This window comes from Vipera ursinii, assembly GCF_947247035.1.
Source record: "Vipera ursinii genome assembly, chromosome: 2".
Lineage (NCBI taxonomy): Eukaryota > Metazoa > Chordata > Lepidosauria > Squamata > Viperidae > Vipera > Vipera ursinii.
In genome coordinates this window covers 146,903,713-146,924,784 of record NC_139513.1, presented here as the reverse complement: position 1 = coordinate 146,924,784, position 21,072 = coordinate 146,903,713, and the positions used below count along the sequence as shown (strand labels likewise).

General features: G+C 42.5%; 1 protein-coding gene across 1 annotated transcript; it reads left to right on the top strand.

Moving 5' to 3' along the window:
• Nucleotides 1-3,667: 3,667 nt before the first annotated feature.
• Nucleotides 3,668-19,983, top strand: RHEBL1 (RHEB like 1; the record flags this gene model as incomplete). The annotated part of the gene is made up of 8 exons (XM_083352077.1): nucleotides 3,668-3,719; nucleotides 8,112-8,183; nucleotides 14,426-14,493; nucleotides 15,377-15,459; nucleotides 15,973-16,029; nucleotides 17,184-17,231; nucleotides 18,881-18,965; nucleotides 19,692-19,983. The coding sequence occupies 8 exons, from the start codon at nucleotides 3,668-3,670 to the stop codon at nucleotides 19,779-19,781; spliced, it is 555 nt and encodes a 184-aa protein (XP_083208203.1). The 3' UTR covers nucleotides 19,782-19,983.
• Between the last annotated feature and the right edge of the window lie 1,089 nt (nucleotides 19,984-21,072).

The window sequence follows — 21,072 nt, the reverse complement described above, 5'->3', positions numbered from 1 at the left end:
AACCAGGGCAAGGCCATCTATGAGAGACTTTTTAAAGCGGCAAGTGTTTCATGAATGTCTGAGTCAACCCAGAAGGTTCAATGAGTAGCTCTTTGCATGTAGAACATTTACTAGTAGCCTCCTCCCTCCCCTGACCTTGGGATTCTTCCCCTCCCTCTGATGGTTTCTTCTCCAGAGCCTTTTGATAATAATTTAATACAATGCTGGGATATTTTTTTAGCTTTCCTTCTGCTGCTTTGATTCTGTTTTACAGTTCTTTCTATCTGGAATACAGAATTATATTGTTTTGAATGTATGTACCTTAATAACTTTTGAGTTTAAACATTTTGAATGTTAGGCTTCCAACAGGAAACAATATATCAATATTTTGCACTAATATAAATAAATGAAGCTCTTGTGTTAAAGTCTGAGAAGCTGTGTTAAGCATGAACGAAAAGACAGTATCCTAGAGTTAAATTTGGTAATCACTTTAAAATATTGACTACACTTTTGTGGTTACTTCATCAGATGCATTAAACACAGTATTATCACAGGACAGAAGTGATATACAATGATATACTTCCTTGAACCCAACACTATTCAGAGGGTTGATAGATTATGCAAATTGAAATTCCAGGTATACAGAGGGCTCCAGACTGAATAAAACCCCACAATACTTGACGGTAATGCTATCTCCTTCATTACTTGGAAGAAACATTCTGCCTTAATTTGTTTTAAGGCAGGTATTACAAAAAGGATAACTCACCCTTGACTTTTCTTCTTTTTAGCCAAATGGAAAAACCTAGCATTAAGCTATCTCACAGCTTTTCAGAAGGCCCTCTATTTTTAAATAGGGGAAATGTCCAAAATGCAAGCTTTTGCATACCAATAGAAGATAAGATACCTTGATTACATTTTAATAGCATCAAGGTGGTTTCACTTGCATTTCTGCCTGAGGTACATAAAGATCTTGGTTACTCACTAAGTTGAAATAATCTCTAGGACACCTATTTTACTATTTCCTTAGTTTATTTCTTTTACTGTGCTTTTGTCTTGTATTTGTTTGTTTTATACAGAGAGTTGCTTAGATTCTTCCGGAGTCTGAACTATCATTTTGCTAAAGTGAGTGGATTCATTACTTGAGAGATGTTGTGAAACCACAGCCCAGTCCTGCAACTCCAAGATCTGCATGGGCCCCGATTCTGCTGGCCCTTCAGAAAATCTTTAAAAACTGGCTCTTTTTTAAGGTTTTGAGGACGGGATGTTCTGGGGAACCTGGTTTTGTGTGTTTTGCACTTTCTTAATGGAGTGGATAATAATTTTTAAGCTACTATGGTGTCTTTTCTTGTACTTTTAAATATTTTTATATGTAGTTGTATGCCTAGGAGTTATATGCCTAGTTATACCCCCCAGAATTATTTGACTCAGATAAACAAAAGAAAAGATAGGATAGCATGTGTACATATGTATGAACTTAACAGAACCAAAAAGCACATACATCTTTCACTAGTGTTGCTTCAAACAGCTACATTTAAAAGGGCTGTTCTTCCTAAACTATTAATTTCAAATCTATTCAGTTTCCTACCACAAGGTTTCATAGACTAAAAGGAGCTTTTATACATTAAAAAAACTATAAGCGGTCCTTAGTGCTCTCTGAGCTTGCTTGTTTTGACATTTCATTATCCAAACTAGGTAACATCATCAGTGCTAGATTTAGGAAAATGAAACAATTTAAAAAAGCATTAGACATGGCATCTTTAAAACAATATTTTGATGCCTTTCAATTAAGATAACCTAATTAGGAATTAACACTGAGATGTGTTTGAATATTAGCTAGGGTTGATAGTTGGGCTGTTGGAGTTAACATGTTTAATGGATACAAATTTGTTTAGTGTTTGAATACTTAACAGGGTAGTACCACTCCTAATAAGAAATTACCATCTCAAATTTTACTGAAAGCTTATTCCAGAAGTTTGGAAAAGTAAAATATAATCTGATTTTTCTTCCAACCTTTGTTCCTTTAAGCAAGAAGATGTTCTTGCTCAGAACAACAAAGGGGAAGACTGAGGATTTTATAGACAGGTATTAACTTTAACCATAAACCCTTTCACTACTCAACATATTTAGCAACATATTTGATTAAAAATTCTAAATTGGTTTTCAGGAAGTCAAGTCATTCCTCCTAACAATGTAAATCAGCTAAAATTGCTATTAACAGCATCTGAATAATATATGTATTTAAAAGCACTTCAATACTATATTAAATTCTTAACACTAAGCAATGCAATTCTCCCGAAAGTCTGTGCAAATTTGGGGTTGTCTTTGTTGCACATTCATATCTGATCTCCTTTTACAATGTTTGCTACTTTAGTCTCTAAAATGTTATTATGAACAAAAATATTTAATACTATTTCATGCTGATGTAAAGGCACTTGTTCAGATAGTCTCAAAGATTTGGGGTTGAAATGGGGAGGACAACACACAGACATGGTAGGTTTATAGAGGGACCACAGCTGAATGGAGGAAAATTAACTTTGCCTCAAAATGTCCACAGTAGAATTTTCTAGTCTTGGAACCGATTATTTTTGCTACACCAGAATTTTAAAAACGTGGCTTGTTGAAGTAGCCGTAATGACCTGCTTCACACATCATCGCGCTATGCCAAAAACAAAGAAAGCACATCACGGTTTAATGCATCGTTAAACGCAGCTGATGCGGGAATAAATAGCCAATGATCTAACTAACCTAATGAATGCCAGTTTCTCCCCCTTCAAGCATTGAAGGTTTAAAACCTGGCTGCATTCTCAGGATACTGTCGGCAAAAAGAAGCCACGAGCGCTCTTTGAAAACAACTGGCAAGCTCGCTAAGGCAGGTCCCCGCGTTTTCCCGACTTCTCGATCTGCGCCGATACACAGGGACGGGTGTTGCTGCTTCAGAACGATCTGATTTTTATGCACGTGAACCGAAGATCCAGGTTACAGGCAGCGCTTTCGTCTCCCCAATTCAAATCCTTAGTATTTTTAGAATGAACCCATTTGGCACGACATGGTTTTATAGATTGGATTTGCTATGGAGAGGAACCTCAAAGAGCTGGGGGAGCGGGTGGGCGTGCTAAGCCACAAAAGGACAATCGGGGAGAACCACGAGCACATGGCCGAAAGAAAGTCGCTGTGCGTTTTTTATTCGGGAATTGAAATTTCACAGTCGTTCGGGGACGTTCACGCCCAAAACAGGACACGTGTGCGCGGTGCCGCGATCGAAGCCGCGCGAGGATCCCAGCTCAGCGAAGCCAACCCCCCCCCCCGAAGCCTTTCCCTCCCCCCCCCACCCCCGAGAAGCAAAATAAAAGGGCGGCCGGGCGCGCGCTTACGCTCAGTTGTTTGTTTGGAAGCCACGCGCTCCATTCTAAGGCGCTCGTACTTTTCATGAATGGAAGGGCGAAGTCGGCAGGGCGCAGGCGCCTCTCCGCCCCGGGCCAATCAGAAGCGGCGGCTCTAGGCCAGTGTTTTGGTCACGTGGGCGTTTGTAGTTGCGGCGTCCCCGGCTCTACTCGGGCGGGCTCTTTATCGCTCGGCCCGCCCGCCTTGCGGTAGCCCAGCCTTTCCTCTCCTCCCCCCTTACTAGTAACCTTCTCCCTCTCTCCCCCCCCCCCCCGCGCTCGGTTGGCCTGGGAGCCGCTGCTGGGCAATGCCGTTCGTGCGCTACCGAAAGGTCGTGATCCTGGGATACCGCTCCGTCGGTGAGTGGCGCTTTGCCCGGGGTCGGAGGGAAGCGGAGGGGGCCGTCCGCGGGAGGCACCACGTGGCAAGAGGTGCCGGGCGGCTACTCTCCGGCGAGCGAGCCGGGCGTGGGCGGGAGTTGGAAGTTCGGCGGGGAACAAAGTGAGCGTTGTGGGAAAGGGAGCCGGGCGGGCTGGACACGTGCCGAAGCAGCGACGGCGGGGAGGAGAGCAGCGGAAAGGGGAACCGAGGGCGGGGCGGCGGGTTTGCGCCGGTCCTGAGCGGACCGAGTCTGGAAGGCGACCCGCCAGGCGTCTAGGGGCTGGCGGGTGTGTTGCCTGGCGGAGAGGGCGGGAGCGGCGGGAGTTGGCAGGCGAGCGACGGGAGGGGAGGCGGGCGGGCGAGCGAGCGAGCGAGCGCCAGAACGCGCCAGGGAGATTCCCACCTCGGTTGCCCCGGTTGCTGGGCGGTGGCAGGGCGTGAAAGAGCAAGCGGTTGCTGCGGGCGAAGTCGCAGAAGATGCTAAGCCCCGTGGCAACCCTCGGACCACGGATCCGGATGCGGTGACTTTGGAGCGGTCTTAAACGTAGTGTTCAGCTGCAAAGAGGGTCCGGTTGCTAGGAGTCATAAAAGAGTACTATTGATATTAGAGCATCCATATTTTGGCCGCAACAATAGGGCGTGCGCTCTTTGCTTTTACCAGGTGGTCCGGAGTTTTGCAGCCTAAAGCGGGTAAAAGCCCTGATACTTGGCTCTTCTAAATTGCCCGGAATTACATTGGAAAGTATTCCTGGAAAGATCCGGTCAAGTAGGCAATAGAGCTCGTTTGATGAAATAATACCCTTTGACTTTTAGAGTGGTCTAGGTTTAGGGCGGCTATGCCCCATTGCTTCGTGGATTTCCTGTCTTTGAGCTTCCTGGGCTTGAACTTTGTAGATCATTTATCTCTCTGCTGCCTTCACAAGGTGGTTGTGCAGATCAGTGGTTAAAAGGTGGGAAATTGCCTGATGAAAAAAAACAGGGGAGAAGTGCAAAAGGTTCCTGACAAAGCCACCCTTTGCCTTGCTTTGCATTCTTGGAGAAACCCTCAGATGAAGACTTTGGGGGAGGGAATGGAATTAATTGGGAGGAATCTGTCTGAACAATGCACATGCTTGCATCCAGTGCTGCTCTTATTAGTGAACAACTTATTTTTAAGCAGTCTCTGGAGATAGATTTTCTGCTCATCGGGCCAAGGTTTAGCATTAGTAGCACATGAGTAGGCAAAACTTGTAAGTAGTGGGCAGCTATTTCCTGACCTTTACTAGTTTGTCCTCAGGGAGCTATTTGTGCCTACCCAATTCCCAACCCATCTGATCTCCTCATCCCCTGAAGAGAAATGCAAGGAGTCACCCGGGCTATGTTTTCTATTAATCCATATGCCGTGGGAGGAAATCAGCAGAGGGCAGAGGTTATTCACGGGTGCCTGGACAGTGAAATCGTTTGTTTCCTTGGATTAAATTTGCAACAGCCTTTTTTTTTGTCTTTTTAAGTAATTATGTGAAAGATTCATCTGGGTACCTCTGTATGAAAAGGTGTTTGAAAAAAATGAGAGATTTTTTGCCCCTCCTGCACCTAATGGATGTGTATATGTTATAGACCCTGTTGAAAAGTGATGTGTATATTGAGCTGTAATGTGTACACTTGGTTGATTAATCAACCATCTGTGCCTTGTTTGAACAGATCAGAATGGGGATTGAGATATACCAGAACTCTTGTTGTGAGTTATTGCAAAAGAAAACACTTCACATTTGGACTAAGAATTTGAGTTACAAACTGATCTAATTGTTCATTGGCCCATATCTTTCTGAGTGATGCTGTCATTAGGACTGTTTTTGCTAATGTATATAAGCAGAGATTCGTGGAATCAGGATACATCAACTATTGTATTTCTATGTCATCTTTCCTACAGGAACACAGCGTGCCCCCCCCCTAAAATAGCCCTGTGAAATAAGATCAGTCTGCAAGACAATATCTGGGTTCAAATAATCCTGAACAGATATTTGAAATGTCAATTCTTTTTAACTTACAATAACATTACTATACTTATTCTCAAATTTTAGGCACCTCGTTAATCTTCACTGCATCTGAAAAAAATGCAACAATACAGCATCCTAGCTTGCTGTAGAGTGTAAAGATCTATTCTAAAGTGATGTACTGATATCCTAAAAGAAAGCTTATAATATAAATACTAAGCTTGGTATGGTTAGCCAGAAATTGAATACTGTGATTTCTTTGTATTTTGCACATGCTCCACACTAAGATGTACATCTGAGCCAAGTAGCTTAATATGGTAGAGAAATAGGATGCCAAGAATAACATTCTAAAATCAGTTGTTATGAATCTTCCTAAACAGTTCCTTGGCTAAGTGTGACTAAGCTTTGCAAAATATACTTGTATTCTTCTAACGTCTCTTGGTATCTACAGCTGTAAACTGTTGGCTAAATTACAGCCATGGATAGCAAAACTAGGATCAGCTGTTAGGAGTATGGAGTGCTTCCGATCTGACTGGGAAGAGGGGCATTGGAATGAGTGGGAGTAGAAAAGTCTCCACTCTCCTTTCCTGGAAACATTCCCTTAGTGGCTGTCCAAACAGATAGGGCTGCTTTAATGAGTCACAAATAAGTTCATGCTCCTATGGCTTCTGCAGACCTCTAAATCAAATCCAAAGCACTGAAGGGCTTGTTCTTGCACACTAGAGTGGCACTGAGGAAGTAATATTGGGATTGGCTTTCTTCCTCATCCTTAACTATAAATATAGCCTGGAGACTTATGAATTATGTATACACGTGTTCTTTGTTGCTAATGTGTTTTTTTTAAAAAAAAATCCTGGTTCATGACAATTCATGAACAGACCTTGGATCTCCACCATTATACCCTTATTTAGGTAGAACATTAATTGTCTGGGCTATTTTGTTTAGTGGATTTTTAAGTAGTCTGTGGTTTAATATCAGATCCTAGCTGTGGCCTTGTGTGAACTAGACTATTGTGGTAAGAGAAACCAGGAGGTTGAATTTAGGCACGAAAGCTTGGCTGCGTAATTTGGGCCAGCCATATTCTCTCAATTCAACCCACCTCACAGGATTGTTGTGGGGACAATAGGAGAAGGAAGGAATATTAGGAATGTTTGTTGCTTTGGGTTACTTATAAAGGAATAAATGCCTGATAAAAATCTAATAATACCATATAGTGAATTCAGCAGTTGTATTTATTAACCTGGGATTTGGATTTAGCATGCTACATAAACCTGATCTACCTGTATTCAAGTATGGTGTGTCCAAAACTAATTTTCCAGAGAAAGAGAGAGCACAGACTACTTGTGTATATTCAGATACAATACTGGTATGCAGCACTGTAGAGTATGGTACTTATCTATTACCAAGGAGCAATCAGTATTGAAAATGTAGCCAAGTATATCTCAAAACTCTTCAACATATCTTCGTATTTATTTTGATGTTAAATCTTCTAAAATGGAAATTCCAAAGATAATTCATGATATGACAGGACAGTTCAGTGTTTCCCAAGAGAAATTTAGAGGGGAGGGTGTTATCAGTTATCATTGGGAGATATCAGAATCATTGGGAAATGGGTGGTGTGCATGTTTAATAAGATAAACAATGGGAAGCTTTAAATTTAGAGTATCAGAAATGAGAAAAACCCAGAGGTTTGGCTGCAGGTCTGCTATTAGTTGTCCAAAGTATTGTATTCTAGTAGTATAATGTAGGCCTGAGAGAAGGAATCATATTAGTTTAAACCACGGGTGTCAAACTTGCGATGTCACGTCACGTATCGAAACTTTTTTCCCATTGCCAGGAATGGGGTGGGCGTGGTTTTGGCATGATGCATCCAGCCCGTGGGCCAGCAGTTTGACACCCCTGGTTTAAACAATGGTAATCAGAAGTCTACTGTCACTCAGATACTGGCAGTAATTCCAGATCAGTCACTAGTTCAACCCTCTTGGAGCCCATTTTATCAGATGCAGGCAGTTTGTATCATTTAATAGTTAAAATTGTGTTTATTCCTGTCCTCGCTCCTTCGTAATTCTGATTTGAAACAATGAGACCAGAAAGTCATGAAATTCAAAAGCTGTAGGGTGCAGAGAGAACATGCTTCTGGTAGAGATTTTTTTATAAATCCTGTTTGTGGCAGACCCTCAAATCTTGTATGGAATGTAAACAATTTTTTTATTTAATTCTCCCTTTGGGGTATGTTAATCTTAATAATTGCGGTTTTATCCTGTTACGCTGAACAGGACAGTTTTCATTGCTATGATCAGGATAATATGAATGTTTTCTGCTGCTTTAAATTGTATTCTACATCACCAATAAATCTCCACAGCAGTACTTTTCTTTTTTGCCATCTTTCCTCTTCAGGTAAGACATCTCTTGCTCACCAGTTCATTGATGGGGAATTTCTCGAATGCTATGAACCCACTGTGGAAAGCAGTAAGTATGCTGTTGCTGTCCTTTTATTATATGTATCTCTCTCTCTTCCTTACTTGGAATAAATATATATTAGGGAGAGGAAAGGCTTGATAAAGTTGGTTTACGTAATCTCGATTCCATGCCAAGGAAAGCTGTATTGGCAAGTATAAAAAAGGATATTCATGTTAACATTGTGTTTGCTCTGAAAGGAAGATGACCCTGATCCCCAAAGGGTTAACAGGGAGAAATGCACATCTTCCTTTCCTTGTCAACCTGCAATTGCCATCTCCAGATAAAACCAATCCTTGAGATTTTTTCTCCCAGTAAATGATTCCATCACACTTAACATGTGCATTGGCAGAGGTATAGCTGTGTCTGCCAGCACCTGTTCTTCATAAATGAAAGCCAAGATTCAATAGGATTCTGTTTATGTCTTACACAAAATTTATATTCCAGCTATATATGCTACATATATCCAGGCTTTTCAGAACCGGGATCTGTAGCCACTTATACCTCTACCCATTCATACCAAATCTTCCTTCTATTGATTGCAGGGAATTTTCCTGCTCTACCTTGCAATTGACAGGTAAAAGTTTACATATTCACATGATAGAAATTTCCAGAGCTGCAGGTTCTGCAAACCACAAGATGTTTTGATGCAGCTAATGCAAAGAACATGTTTAGAGTGTTGTAAGTATTATGGGAATGCTTTTTTTTTTTTGGTCTTTCCAATCTCCGTTAAGAATACCCAACCGTCTCAGAATGCCAGATAATACTGTAATTACAACTGTTATCGTATTCCATGACTATTCCTGCAATTGGAAATTGTCATTTATACTATTAAATTAACTTTCCATAACTGGGTGCCTCCCAGATGTGTTGGGAGTACAGATTCCAGACTTCCAGGTGGCGGAAAGGAAAGGAAACTTGGGGAAGACTGTGATGGGATGTGTAAAGGGAGGGCAGCATTCGTCTAGTCATTCAGACATTATTTCATTGAGCAGGAATTATTTACCTGGGCCTGTATCCATTAACCTGGAAGTAAGCAGAGTGAACTCAGTGGCCTAGGGCAGCCAATGCATGCTCAAGTAGGATGTCTTCAAAGGAGAGATAAAAACTAGTTAATCTTTCATGTGCATGAAAACGGAATGCGTTCTCTTAATCTGTTGGGGACAGTCTGGTAGTGATCACTGAGAAATAGGACAAGTTCTGTCCTTTTTATTCTTCCACCAAGCCCCCCCCCCCTGCATCCTCCAGATGTTTAAATTCTTTTTTTTTTATTGAAAAGTTTTACAGTACATTTTTTAAAAGACAAAACCCCTCCCAACCCCCTCCCCTCTCCCCAAACCTCCCCAACTCTTCCCTCCCCTCCCCCTCCCCCCCTCCCCAACTTCCCAGAGCTAAATACAGGGTATAAAAATACAAACAATCATAATCTACCATATGCAAACAACAATAAAATATTAAATTCTATCGCACTTTAACTCTTATTAAAATAACTACAAGTAATTTATATATCACATCAATACTTATTCAAATGCTAGGTGAAACTTTTTAGTCCCATATTTATTCTGGATGTCATCAATCCATCTTTGCCACTCCACAATATATCTCTGTTGCGATTGGTCTTTCAAGTACGCTGAGATCTTTGCCATTTCCGCCAGATTGGAGACTTTCAAAGTCCATTCTTCTATAGTCGGCAGTTCTTCCTTCTTCCAATATTGCGCTACTAAAAGTCTCGCTGCCGTAATTAAATTCAACATCAACTTCGTGTCCACAACAGTAGTATCTGTAATAATGCCCAGTAAAAACAATTGCGGACATCCTCCAGATGTTTAAATTCTTAAAGAGTCCAGTACATAGGAAAGAAGAACATTCTCTCTTCCTGCCGGATCAAAACAATTTTGAGCAGAATCGGAACAGAAAATTGCATAGATGTTGACTTGAACACACTTTTAACTATGAACCAATTTGCTTGCTGAGACTAGAAAGGTACATGGTTATATCTCAGTACAGAACATATCTGCTATTTCTCAAATTTTACTAAAATCAGAAGAAAAAATAAGTCGGGGCAGAGCGTAAAAACTGAAACGTCTCTGAGCATTTGTTTTCTTTTGATTAAGAGAGATTCAGTAGTACCTCTGCACTCATTTCCTGCTTTGCCACAAACCTTTTCCCCTACACACCAGTCCTTTCCTGTTTTTGTTGGGGGTTGCCCTTCCCGCCCATTTTATTCAAAGAACAAATTTAGGTGGTTGGAAGGCAGGTTTGCTTATAAATCTGTTGTTCTGTCCTCTGAAATAGTTAAGTTAGTTTCTGGAGGCTTAAGGCAAGGATCACGCATGGGGAGGGGAAGGTTTAACTAATGAAATCATTTACTGGAGCACGGCTAATATAGCAATGAATTGTTAAAAGAATCTACATATGTATACATTTGCCCAATATTATCTCATAAATGGAACATTTTCTACAAGTCATCGGGGATGTAGTAAAAGCATTCTTTCATCCTGTTAGCTGCCTCTGCACTGAGCAGAGGCCCACATTGTGATTTTGTTCCTCTGCTTCCTATAAACAATAAGTTTACACCTTAGTTTACAACACCAGTTGGATCACAGTAGCTCCTCCAAACCCTGGGTTATGACACTCAAGCCCCCTTATTTTTAATGCAGTGGGACATCCTCTGCAGGTGCTAGACCAGGGGTAGGCAACCTTGGCTCTTTTATGACTCATGGACTTCAACTCCCAGAATTCCTGAGTCAGCTGATTCAGGAATTCTGGGAGTTGAAGTCCATGAGTCATAAAAGAGCCGAGGTTGCCTACCTGTGTGCTAGACAATTGTCCCATCGTTTCAGTGTGTCACCACAGTATGTGGACCTTCTTTCTTGCCGATATAAATCTTTACAGCTGACAAGTGGGCATGTTGTTTCTGCTGAAGATTTGTTGTAATTGCCTCGCCAGCTTTGGAAACATCAACTACAATTAAAGCTAGCTGATTTCTACCATCTTTTGCAAACAAAAAACCACAACACAATTGCTTTGGCGGGTGAAGCAACAAAAGATATTAGCAAAATTCATTCTCTCTCTCTCTCTCTCTCTCTCTCTCTCTCTCCTCATCTATCATCTACCTAATTATTTACAGTATTTGCAGTCTTTTGCGTGCCTCTATTGGATGAGGGATTTCCTTCCAATGGGCCTCATTGGAAGAAGGTGCTGCTAGCATACCCCGGTCTGATATTGCTTGTAGGAAACAGAATGAGTGGAGATCTTGGGAAAGAAGAAATATGTCTAGCCTACAGGTAATCCTCAACTTATGACCAAAATTGGGATTGGAATCTCAATGAGTGAAGTGTTCATTAAGTGAGACATCCACATGACCATTTCACTCAACTGCAATCACAACTCTCCCAGCTATGGTCATAATGTGGAGGACAGGGGTGCCTCAAGGGCTGGAGAAGGCCCTGGTGACCCCAGCCTGTTCCCTGCCCTGGAAGAGTCAGCCAGCTGCAGGGTTCAACAATTTGTGCTAAACTGCTGTGGAGCAGGAGGCTTACAAGCTCACTGGGGTACAGAAGGTTTCCATGGGCTGGGAGACCTTGGCTGACTATAGGGTCCCCTAGTACAGTGTTACTCAGCCTCTCTGGGTTGGCAGCTAGGTGCGAGGGGGAGGGGGGGAAAGAGGGGGTGGTTTTGTGTGCTGGGCAGGTGTGTGCGTGCACACACCAGCCCACCACTCACGTGGCCCAGTTGCAAATAGGTCATGGCCTGGTAGTGGGCGATGGGTCTCAGGTTGGGGACCCCTGCACTACCGTGTTTCCCCGAAAATACGACCTAGCCATAAAATAAGACCTAGTTTACTTTTGCGGGTTTGGGCTAATATAAGCCTACCCCCAAATGTAAGCTCTCCTTAACCCCACCCACTCCGTCCCACCATACTTTTTTTGGCAGGCTGGATTGTGTGCTTCCACCCGCCTTACCTGCTGCTGGTGCCGCTGTTGTGAGTTCAATTTTGCAGCTCGGTTAAATTGTTCAGCTGCGGCGGGTCACAGTTCCCATCAGCTTCAGGAAACCTTAGGCCAGGCTCCTTGCAGCTCCCCAATCCTGCTCACCCGGGGTCAGGTTGGCCGTCATGGGAGGCGTGGCCCGTCCCCTTCCTCCAGCTCTGCCACACATGCGGGATGAGCCTCCTGTGAGCCGGATTGCTTACAGGGAGAGGCTTCGCATTGCAGGAGGTCTCCAAAGGGCGCATCCGGATCCCTGCAGCTCCTGGAGGCTCAGCGCTGCTTTTTGTGCCACTCGGTTTCTCATCCGACCCCTGCCAGGCTGATCTGGTTGGCAGGATTGCCTTCCATCTTCCTTGCCACTGCATTGGCAACTGATGCTGCCCTCCTGAGAGATGGCGCGGCAATTGGATGGCGGCCATGCTGCAAATGGGATAGATCATCCCCCCAAAGCGCTGCCAAAAACAGTGAGGCAAATGCTGTTTGCCAGATGGGGCGCCAAAAACCGCACCGCAGAAAGGACGCACAGAGATCTCTACAGCTCCTGGAGGCTCCGAGCGCAGCCATGGGTGGCTGTGTTGGGCGGTGGCGGGAAGGGCACCAAAGTGGCAGGTGGAGCGCTGGAGGCTTGGGGATGGAGAGTGGTGAAGTGGGCAGGTGTCCTACTGTCAGCACCCATGCCTTTCCTTACCTGAAAGGAAACTAAAGAAGTTAGCGGGGGGAAAAGTTCAATCAATCCATTCCAACTTCTTGCAAAAAAAAAAAAAAAAAAAGATCGCGTGAAGGTGGAATTGATTGACTTCTCCCCCCCAACTTCATTTGTTTCCCTGCATGCGCTGGCGGCGGATTGCGAAGGAGAAACGGCATGGGGCTGGGAATCAGGTAAGGAAAGGCATGGGTGCTGATGGCAGGATGCCTGCCTGCTTCACCACCCTCCCTCCCCAAACTATCACCTCGGCACCCTTCCTGCTGCCGCCCAGCACGGGCACCCAGGGGCTGGCCTGGCAGAGAAAGGGCATGTGCCCATCCTGGTACCGTACCTGGTGCGCCACCACGCTCTCGCTGCTGTGTTGCTTCACCCCATGCACAAGCCCCACCCCCACGTGGTCACAGCCTACCAGCAAAAAGTAAGCCCTCCCCGAAAGTAAATCCTAGTGCTTACTTCAGAGCCCAAAGAAAGTAAGACCAGGTCTTACTTTCGGGGAAACACGGTAGTATGTGTAAAGGGGCCACAGGCAAGGGGCCTTGGCAGGCTACAGGGTCCAGCAATGTGTATAAATTGCTCCACTTACATTTGTGTTCTGTAGCTGCTGACACGCACACCCAGCTGATGCTAGGCACAGCCCTCCTCCAGAAGCCATCTTGTGTTATTCTGCAAGTGGGCGCCATTCTTGCAATTATTTGGAAAGCTCTTCCAGTTGACACACATTGCTTGGGCTTGTAATTGTATGAGGCCTCCCAGGTGTAATGGGGTGAAAAGTGTGGTCTTAAGTCCCATTTCTGTACCCTAAGGGAGGAGTTCATCTTTCCTTCATGCATGGAAGAGAACCCCTTCTGCGAACTGAGATCTTCATTTATTTAAGAATGTCAGTTGCCATCCTGGAATTTCTTTCATCCAACTCCCAGACAGGAGTTCTCTCAGCAGCTGGCAGCAGCTTACAACCTCCTCTGCTGGCTTCCCCAATGACTTTTTGGGGAAACTGGCAGAGAAGATTGTAAATGATAATTACATGATTATGGATGGCATTCGGTCATAAATGTGAACTGAAGTGCCTGAAATGCGGTCATGTGACTATAAGTAGAATAGCATAACATTTTATGACAGTGAGAAGTGCTTCACAGACTGTAAAGCATCCCTTTTGAGGCCATCGTAACTTCAAATGATTGTCAATCGAGGAACTAACATGGACAGACCCATCAACACTGACAGGGCAAACTGCTAGTATACAAAAATAAGAACAAACTCCTCTCCCTTCTAGCATTGATGATATTACCCAGTTTGGCATTGAAACACCTGCGAGAAAACTGCCAAGCTCGGAGCGCACCAAGGATCCCATAGATTGCTAAACAACCGGTCATAAGTTGAGGACTACCTGTAGTTCTAGGCCAAAGCTGGGTCTGGCCCAAGGAAAAAATGAGGCGGCAGCAGAATCAAAATGACTCAAATGCAGAGAAGTTCAGGAAGTTGCTGAATTTTAGGAAGGGTTCAGAGAGGCCCAAGTAACATCCCTATCATCTACTTTCTTCCTTCCCTTTTGTTTTAAGCTTACAACAAAATGTTGATGGTGGGAAAGGATGAATTTCACTTGCAGCTTGTGGACACTGCGGGACAGGTAAGGTGTTTTTTTTCATCATTTCACGTACAAATGGGAGTGTGGCCTTTCTTGCTCATCACCTGTCATAAGAGAGAGACAGCTTGCATCTTAATGCTGCTGGCCTAGCAGCTGCAGTTTGGGGGGATGATGTCTCTTTGGGATTCATCAGTCTTAATTCTGCTAGTGTCCCTTGGGTGTCAAGCAACCACCTCAGAATTTCAGTATCCACTAGGCACTTGGCATTAGAAATGATCTGTTCCTGAATTAAAAATTCCACCTAGTTGGTGTCTTTCAGCAATCTCATGGAGCAGCGGCTCCCAACTTTTTGGCACCAGAGACTGGTTTCATGGAAGACAATTTTTCCGTGGACTGGGGGGGGTATGGTTTTGGTTTCGCTTGCTTGCCCACCATTCACCTATAGCAGTGATGGCGAGCCTTTTAGAGACTGAGTGCCCAAACTGCAACCCAAAACCCACTTATGTGTCGTCGGGTGCCGGGTGGGTGTGGCCCGTTGGGTGGGTTTGGCCCATTGGGTGGGAGTGGCCCGTTGGGTGGGCGTGGCTGCGGTGGTAAAGTCAGACTGGGTGGGACTAAAAAGTTCAATCAATCAATTCCAACTTTGAGAGTTCTTTTTTTTCCCTGCAAGAAGTTGAAATCGATAAGATTGATTGAACCTTTTTTTTTTTTTTTTTGCACATGGCGGCAGAGGCCTAAAGTGAAAAGGTTTTATAAAACCCAGCTGAAGGCCTAGGACTGGGGAAACGGTATGCGTGCCCACAGAGAGGGCTCCGCGTGCCATCTGTGGCACGCGTGCCATCGGTTTGGCACCACGGACCTATAGTTTGTGTGGCCCGGTTCCTAACAGGGATTGGGGATTCCTTTTCTTCTGTGTTTTGTCCAGGATGAATACACTATCTTGCCTCACTCGTTTATCATTGGCATCCATGGCTATGTGCTGGTCTATTCTGTCACATCTCTCAGAAGGTAAGGGGGCACAGATAGAGCCTGATTATGGTACAAGGCAGTTGGACAATGAGGTCCTGATAAAAACATGGGAATTGCCTGGATTCTGTAAGGGTCTTGAAACAAAGAAGTCCTTCCCTTAATACAGTTAGTCTTTGAGTTATAACCATTCGCTTAGCGATTGTTCGACATTACAGTGGCACTGAAAAAGGTGACTTAGGACCGTTTTTCACTCTTATATGACCGTTGCAGCATCCCCATAGATGATTAAAATTTGGACTCTTAGAGAGACAAATAAAGCTATTATTCCAAGCTAAGTCCCAGGCTTATCTAATTAGAATACTGTGTTCATATACCTTTTTGTTGTTATCTTCTAATCTAAAGCATTCAGATTCACACTATATTTTTCTGGTTAATGGATTCCTATCTATAAGGGGCATTTTGGGGATAATATTTTAAAACGTTTTCTAGCAATCCATGACACACACTAAAGATGTAAGTAGCTCTTCTAAACTTCTTTTTTGCCTCTGCCAGTTTTCAGGTGGTGAAGTCCCTGCACAGCAAGTTATATGAAAGCAGAGGGAAGACAAGGTAAACATTAACATGGCAGATCAGGAGCTACTTACATCTAAGGCAAGATGTTCAAGCATGTTACTAGGGAACCTTTGTCTGAAAGGCTGGGCTAGGGAAGGGTTCAGTGGCTTGTCACATCTGTATTAACATCTGGAAATATTAACTTGTTTACTCCAGATTCTCTCCCAGAAATAGATTCCAGACTGAACAACATTAGTGCAATATGTCACACCTAAATGATGACACTTTTGGGGTTTATATAAAACAAAGGTTTTGCCTAGAATGTAATGATACCAATGCAGAACTGGATTCGTCAGCATGTTCAGACTGCATTTCTCTCTAGTGTTTCAGAACCTGTGCAAATTGTGTGTGGACTTCAACTCCCAGAATTTCTCAGCCGGCCTGCTAGCTGGGGAATTCTGGGAACTAAAGTCTAGACGTCTTAAAACTTGCACCAAGGAGTAAGGGCAGTAGAACATGTAAAATGATTAAAGCTTATAATTGGGTGCATTCTTTAAAATATTTTCATTTAAGATATAGGCAAGGATTTATTGGAAAATGCAGATTGTCCTCAACTTAGTCATTCATTTAGCGACAGTTTAGATGTTACAACAAGACTGAAACAAGTGACTTACAATCTGCCCTCACACCTGTTGCAGCATCCCCACATGATCAGAATTTGGGCACTTGGCAGCCTGCATATATGTTTAAAATAGTTGCAATGTCCTGGGTTCCTGTGATCCCCATTTGTGACTTTCTTAATCTGTTTCTGACAAGCATACTCAATTGGGTTGGGGGGAGGGAGGAGGTGGATTTGCTTAATGACTGTGTGATTAATTTAACAACTGGAGTGATTCATTTAACAACTCTGGCAAAAAAAAGTCACAAAATCTGGCGCAACTCACTTAACTGCCTTGGTTAGCAACAGAAATTTTGGTCCCAAATGTGGTAATAAGCCGAGGACTACCTGTACCTTCAGCTGCAACACCGTGCAAGGAAAGGTATACCTGCAACCAAAAATTCAGAACTGTCCTAGCCATATGCAGAATTGTTGCATGAAATTAACAAGCGACCCCATAGATACAACTATGGAAGTTGTGAGTGGAGTGGGATGACTTCTCTGGCATACAAGAAGCAACTTTTAGAAATGCTCTTCCTCCTTCGTTTGGCAGGATGCCTGTAGTGCTTGTTGGCAATAAAGCTGATCTGTCATTAGAAAGGTAAGAACTTTTGTCTGTTGCTTAATAAATTATAGCTCAGGAATAAGAAGAGAGATGGCTTCAATGTCTTTGAAGTGTTGGCTGTAATCTGAGTCATTTTTCTTTCTAAAGGTGTCTGAATTCTAGAATCAGACAAATTTTCTGGATGGAAGAATTTTGGAAGTTTTGGAGCACATTTGCAAAACATTTGCAACATGTGGGAGTGGGTGGAGTTTTTTTACTTATTCCTAAACCGGCTTCCATTTTCCATTCCCTCACCATAATTTCTTAAAGCAGGCTTATAATAAAAGTTGTCACTGCCTTCAAAGAATGTTCTTTGATTTTCTTATAATCCTGAAAACCTTTTCTCACATTAGTTTTTACATACTTTTTTTTTCTACTGAGAGGCCTGGGCAGGAAAGTTTTCTCTCTGCTTTTATGAATAGCACCTTGTATGTACCAATGGCTACATCCACATTCCTGTCATTCCAAAGAAGAATTTCATCTTAATTAGTCCCTTTTTTGTAAATAATTATAAACTCTTATGGATCTTGCTCTAGGAATAGGACCATGTGTTTCTGAAATGTTTATCTACATCAAATCTTGTCTCTAGAGAAAAAAAATCAGGTGCATTGTTTTTTTATTTTGTTTTTATTTTATTCAGAGAGTTAAGGTAAAATACAAACTAAAAAAAGATATATATTTTTTACAAAAACAAAATGAAAATAGACAAAATATTAAAAAGAAAAGGAAAAATGTGCATTAAAATTGCAAAAGGCAGAAACACTCATATTATTCATCCTGATTGAATACTGATAAATATATTGCAACAATTCTAGTTTCCTTCCCCCACTCTTCGGAATCAGACCCAAAATGTACAGACTTCTACATTTATTTGCAACCAGTTTGACCTGTCATCTATCTACTATGTATAAAAACAAACTGGTTAACAGGTGAACCAATAGCAAAGTTAAACTTTAAGGCCTCTGTCAACAGTCTATTATTGTATTTAACTCTCAGTGGCTTCTTATGTACCATAAATTGCAATCATTATCTCTGCATTGTTTTTTAACTCAATTCTTATGGATGTAAGGTTTCTGAAAATTAGCATCGAGCAAAGGAATAGGATTTGGATGTTTGCAAACTCTCTTATGCTGAATAGAAAATAGTGTAGGAAAGTCCTGCAGTAATGTTGATACATTATGATCTTTACGTTGTGATTCTTTTTAAAAAATACATTTTAATTAAATTTTAACGAACAATATCAGGTAACTAAAAAGTTTTCCCCTGCCCAGCCATGTCCCACTCTAGGGGGCAGTCCTCATTTCTGCAGTCCCGTGGCTGGCATGACTATATGCCGAGGGACATGGATGTTAACATAAGTACAAGATACATATAGAGAAGAAAACAAGCAAGAAAAAAATTCGTAAAGTGCAAAAGAAATCTACGAGAATAAAGGGACAGTTATTGTACACATGAAAATTTCCTACATAGCATATATATAAAATATACCAGATTATAACTACTGCTATTGTGGTTATAATATATATGTCCATAAAAGTTATGGAGTTGACTTTGGCGAGATGGGCACCATACAAGTTTGAAAAATAAATAATGTGATAGTGTTGGTGAGGTTTGTTTTTGTTTTTTAATTACTCCTTTATTTTTAGTCGTCAGGTAAAGACGGATGAAGGCCGGAAACTTGCCGATTCGTGGGGTGCAGTGTTCTTGGAATCCTCAGCAAAAGAAAACCAGGTAAGACTCTGATTTCACCTAAATTAAAGGGGAGTGGAGAATAAGATGTAAAAGCCATAAAAATGCCACTTCAAATGCCTGTGTAAATCCATTGTGCTCTCGGCAACAGACTAAGGGTTTTTCGCAGGTTCAGTGCATGGGTGAAGTTCCACCTTGAAGAAAAGAGTAGCTAAATTCTTCTTTGTCCCAACATCTAAATATAACCAGATAACCTTGTTCTGTTTTTATATTTCTTAGTCATTATTTCACCAATCAAAGGCAAACACGGGAACAAAACTAACGCCCTCTAATGGAGAAAGGAGTGGGATTGCCCTCTGTTGTCTCCTTAAAATAGGAGGGAAACCTAGTCTACCCACCAAAATAGCAGAGCTCCAATAGAATACCAGTCAACGTGACAAGGGGTCAGTAATGTTATGAGTATTGTGGTTAAGACAGCAGGCTAGAAAACGGGAGATGGGTGAGTTCTAGTCCTGCCTTAGCCATAAAGCCGGTTGGGTGACTTTGGGCCAGTCACACACACTCAGCCCAACTCACCTCACAGGGTGGTGGTGATGGTTATGGGAAAAACAGGAGGAGGGAGGTATGTTGGATATGTTTGTGGCTTGTGAGTTATTGGTAAAAACAACAAAGGGGGGATACAAATAAATATGTTCTCTGCTGCTTTTTAAAGACAGTTGTAAACTTTTTCTCTTGGAGTGACTCCGGCACCATCTTTCTTCCCTGCAGATGACTCAAGGGGTCTTCACAAAGGTCATTGAAGAAATCGATCGTGTGGACAATTCCTATGGTGAACAGCGCAATTGCACCATGATGTGATGCTGCTTTCCCCCATCTGATGCTGCTCGGCCAGTGGGAGGGTGGGGGTAAAGCACTGATCCAGGCCAATTCAGGGCAGGTATTGTGGCTACCTAGAGCCCTGATCAGCAGGTCTGAACTAACTTACGGGTAACTCACACACAGATACAATTATACCTCATCACTGGTCCTCCATGGGAGGCGGCCATGTTTTGCACATTAGTTTGCTAGAAGCAATCCATGTATGTATTTCCTGTACATATATGTAAGTGTGTGTGTGTGTGTGTGTGTGTGTAACGTATTGCCAAATGTTTACAGAAGTGGGAGCCACAACAGGATCTAGTTATGATTGTTATATAGGGACTCATCTGTGTATTTATAACAAAAATTACAGTCAGCTCAGCAATTTAGAAAAGGAACTGTTCACAACTCAGTGTAACAGAGGCAGCTGAATGTAACATTTCCCAGTGGGATCCGCTAAAGGCCAGTACTTTGTTTGATTGTTTTGCTTTGGTTGATAGCTGAGCCTTGGACCTAGGTGTGTAAGTCAGTTTTCAGTTGTAGCTCTTGCAACACGTGGCCTTATTTTTTTTAATCAGGGTGAAATTTCGTGACGCAGCCTGGATCCAAAGTAGGGTTTTTTCTTTGCTAGAAATCACAATGTGGCTGATGTCTTATCAGTGCTTAGTCAACTTCTCTTTGGTTATGCAAATAAACAAACTTCTTTAAGAACAATATTTTTGTGGAGGAGAGGAAAGAACCTTTTGTTACATTTCAGTGCGCTAAACACTGTCCCAATTGCATTGAGCCTTTTTGTACAGCAGTTGTCTAGTTTGGCTTAATCGTGTGTGTGTGTGTGTGTGTGTGTGTGTGTGTATGTATGTATATATATATATGTATATGTATATGTATATGTATATGTATATATATATATATATATATATAAAGACGAAAAAGGATACTCCCAAGCTTGACAAACGTTTCCATGTCTTGCCTATAATTGTGGCCTCTTTTTGGAGGCTTTCTGAAATGCTGAAAAGGGAGTTTGTAAAGCGGTAGCTGTAAAAAGGACTTAAGGACTGGGCTGATCTTCAGTTGTAGCAGTGTTTCTCAAACGCGACAACTTTTAAGATATGTGTGGATTTCAACACCCAGAAATCCCCAGCCAGCCACTGGGGAATTTGGCAAGTTGAAATCACACATCTTAAAGTTGTCGAGTTTGAGAAATGCTGAGTTGCAGGAATAGAATTGTATTTTGTTCTTCATGCACATTTTTGGTGGGGGGAAACTGAAAAGGGAGGCAGCTTTCATG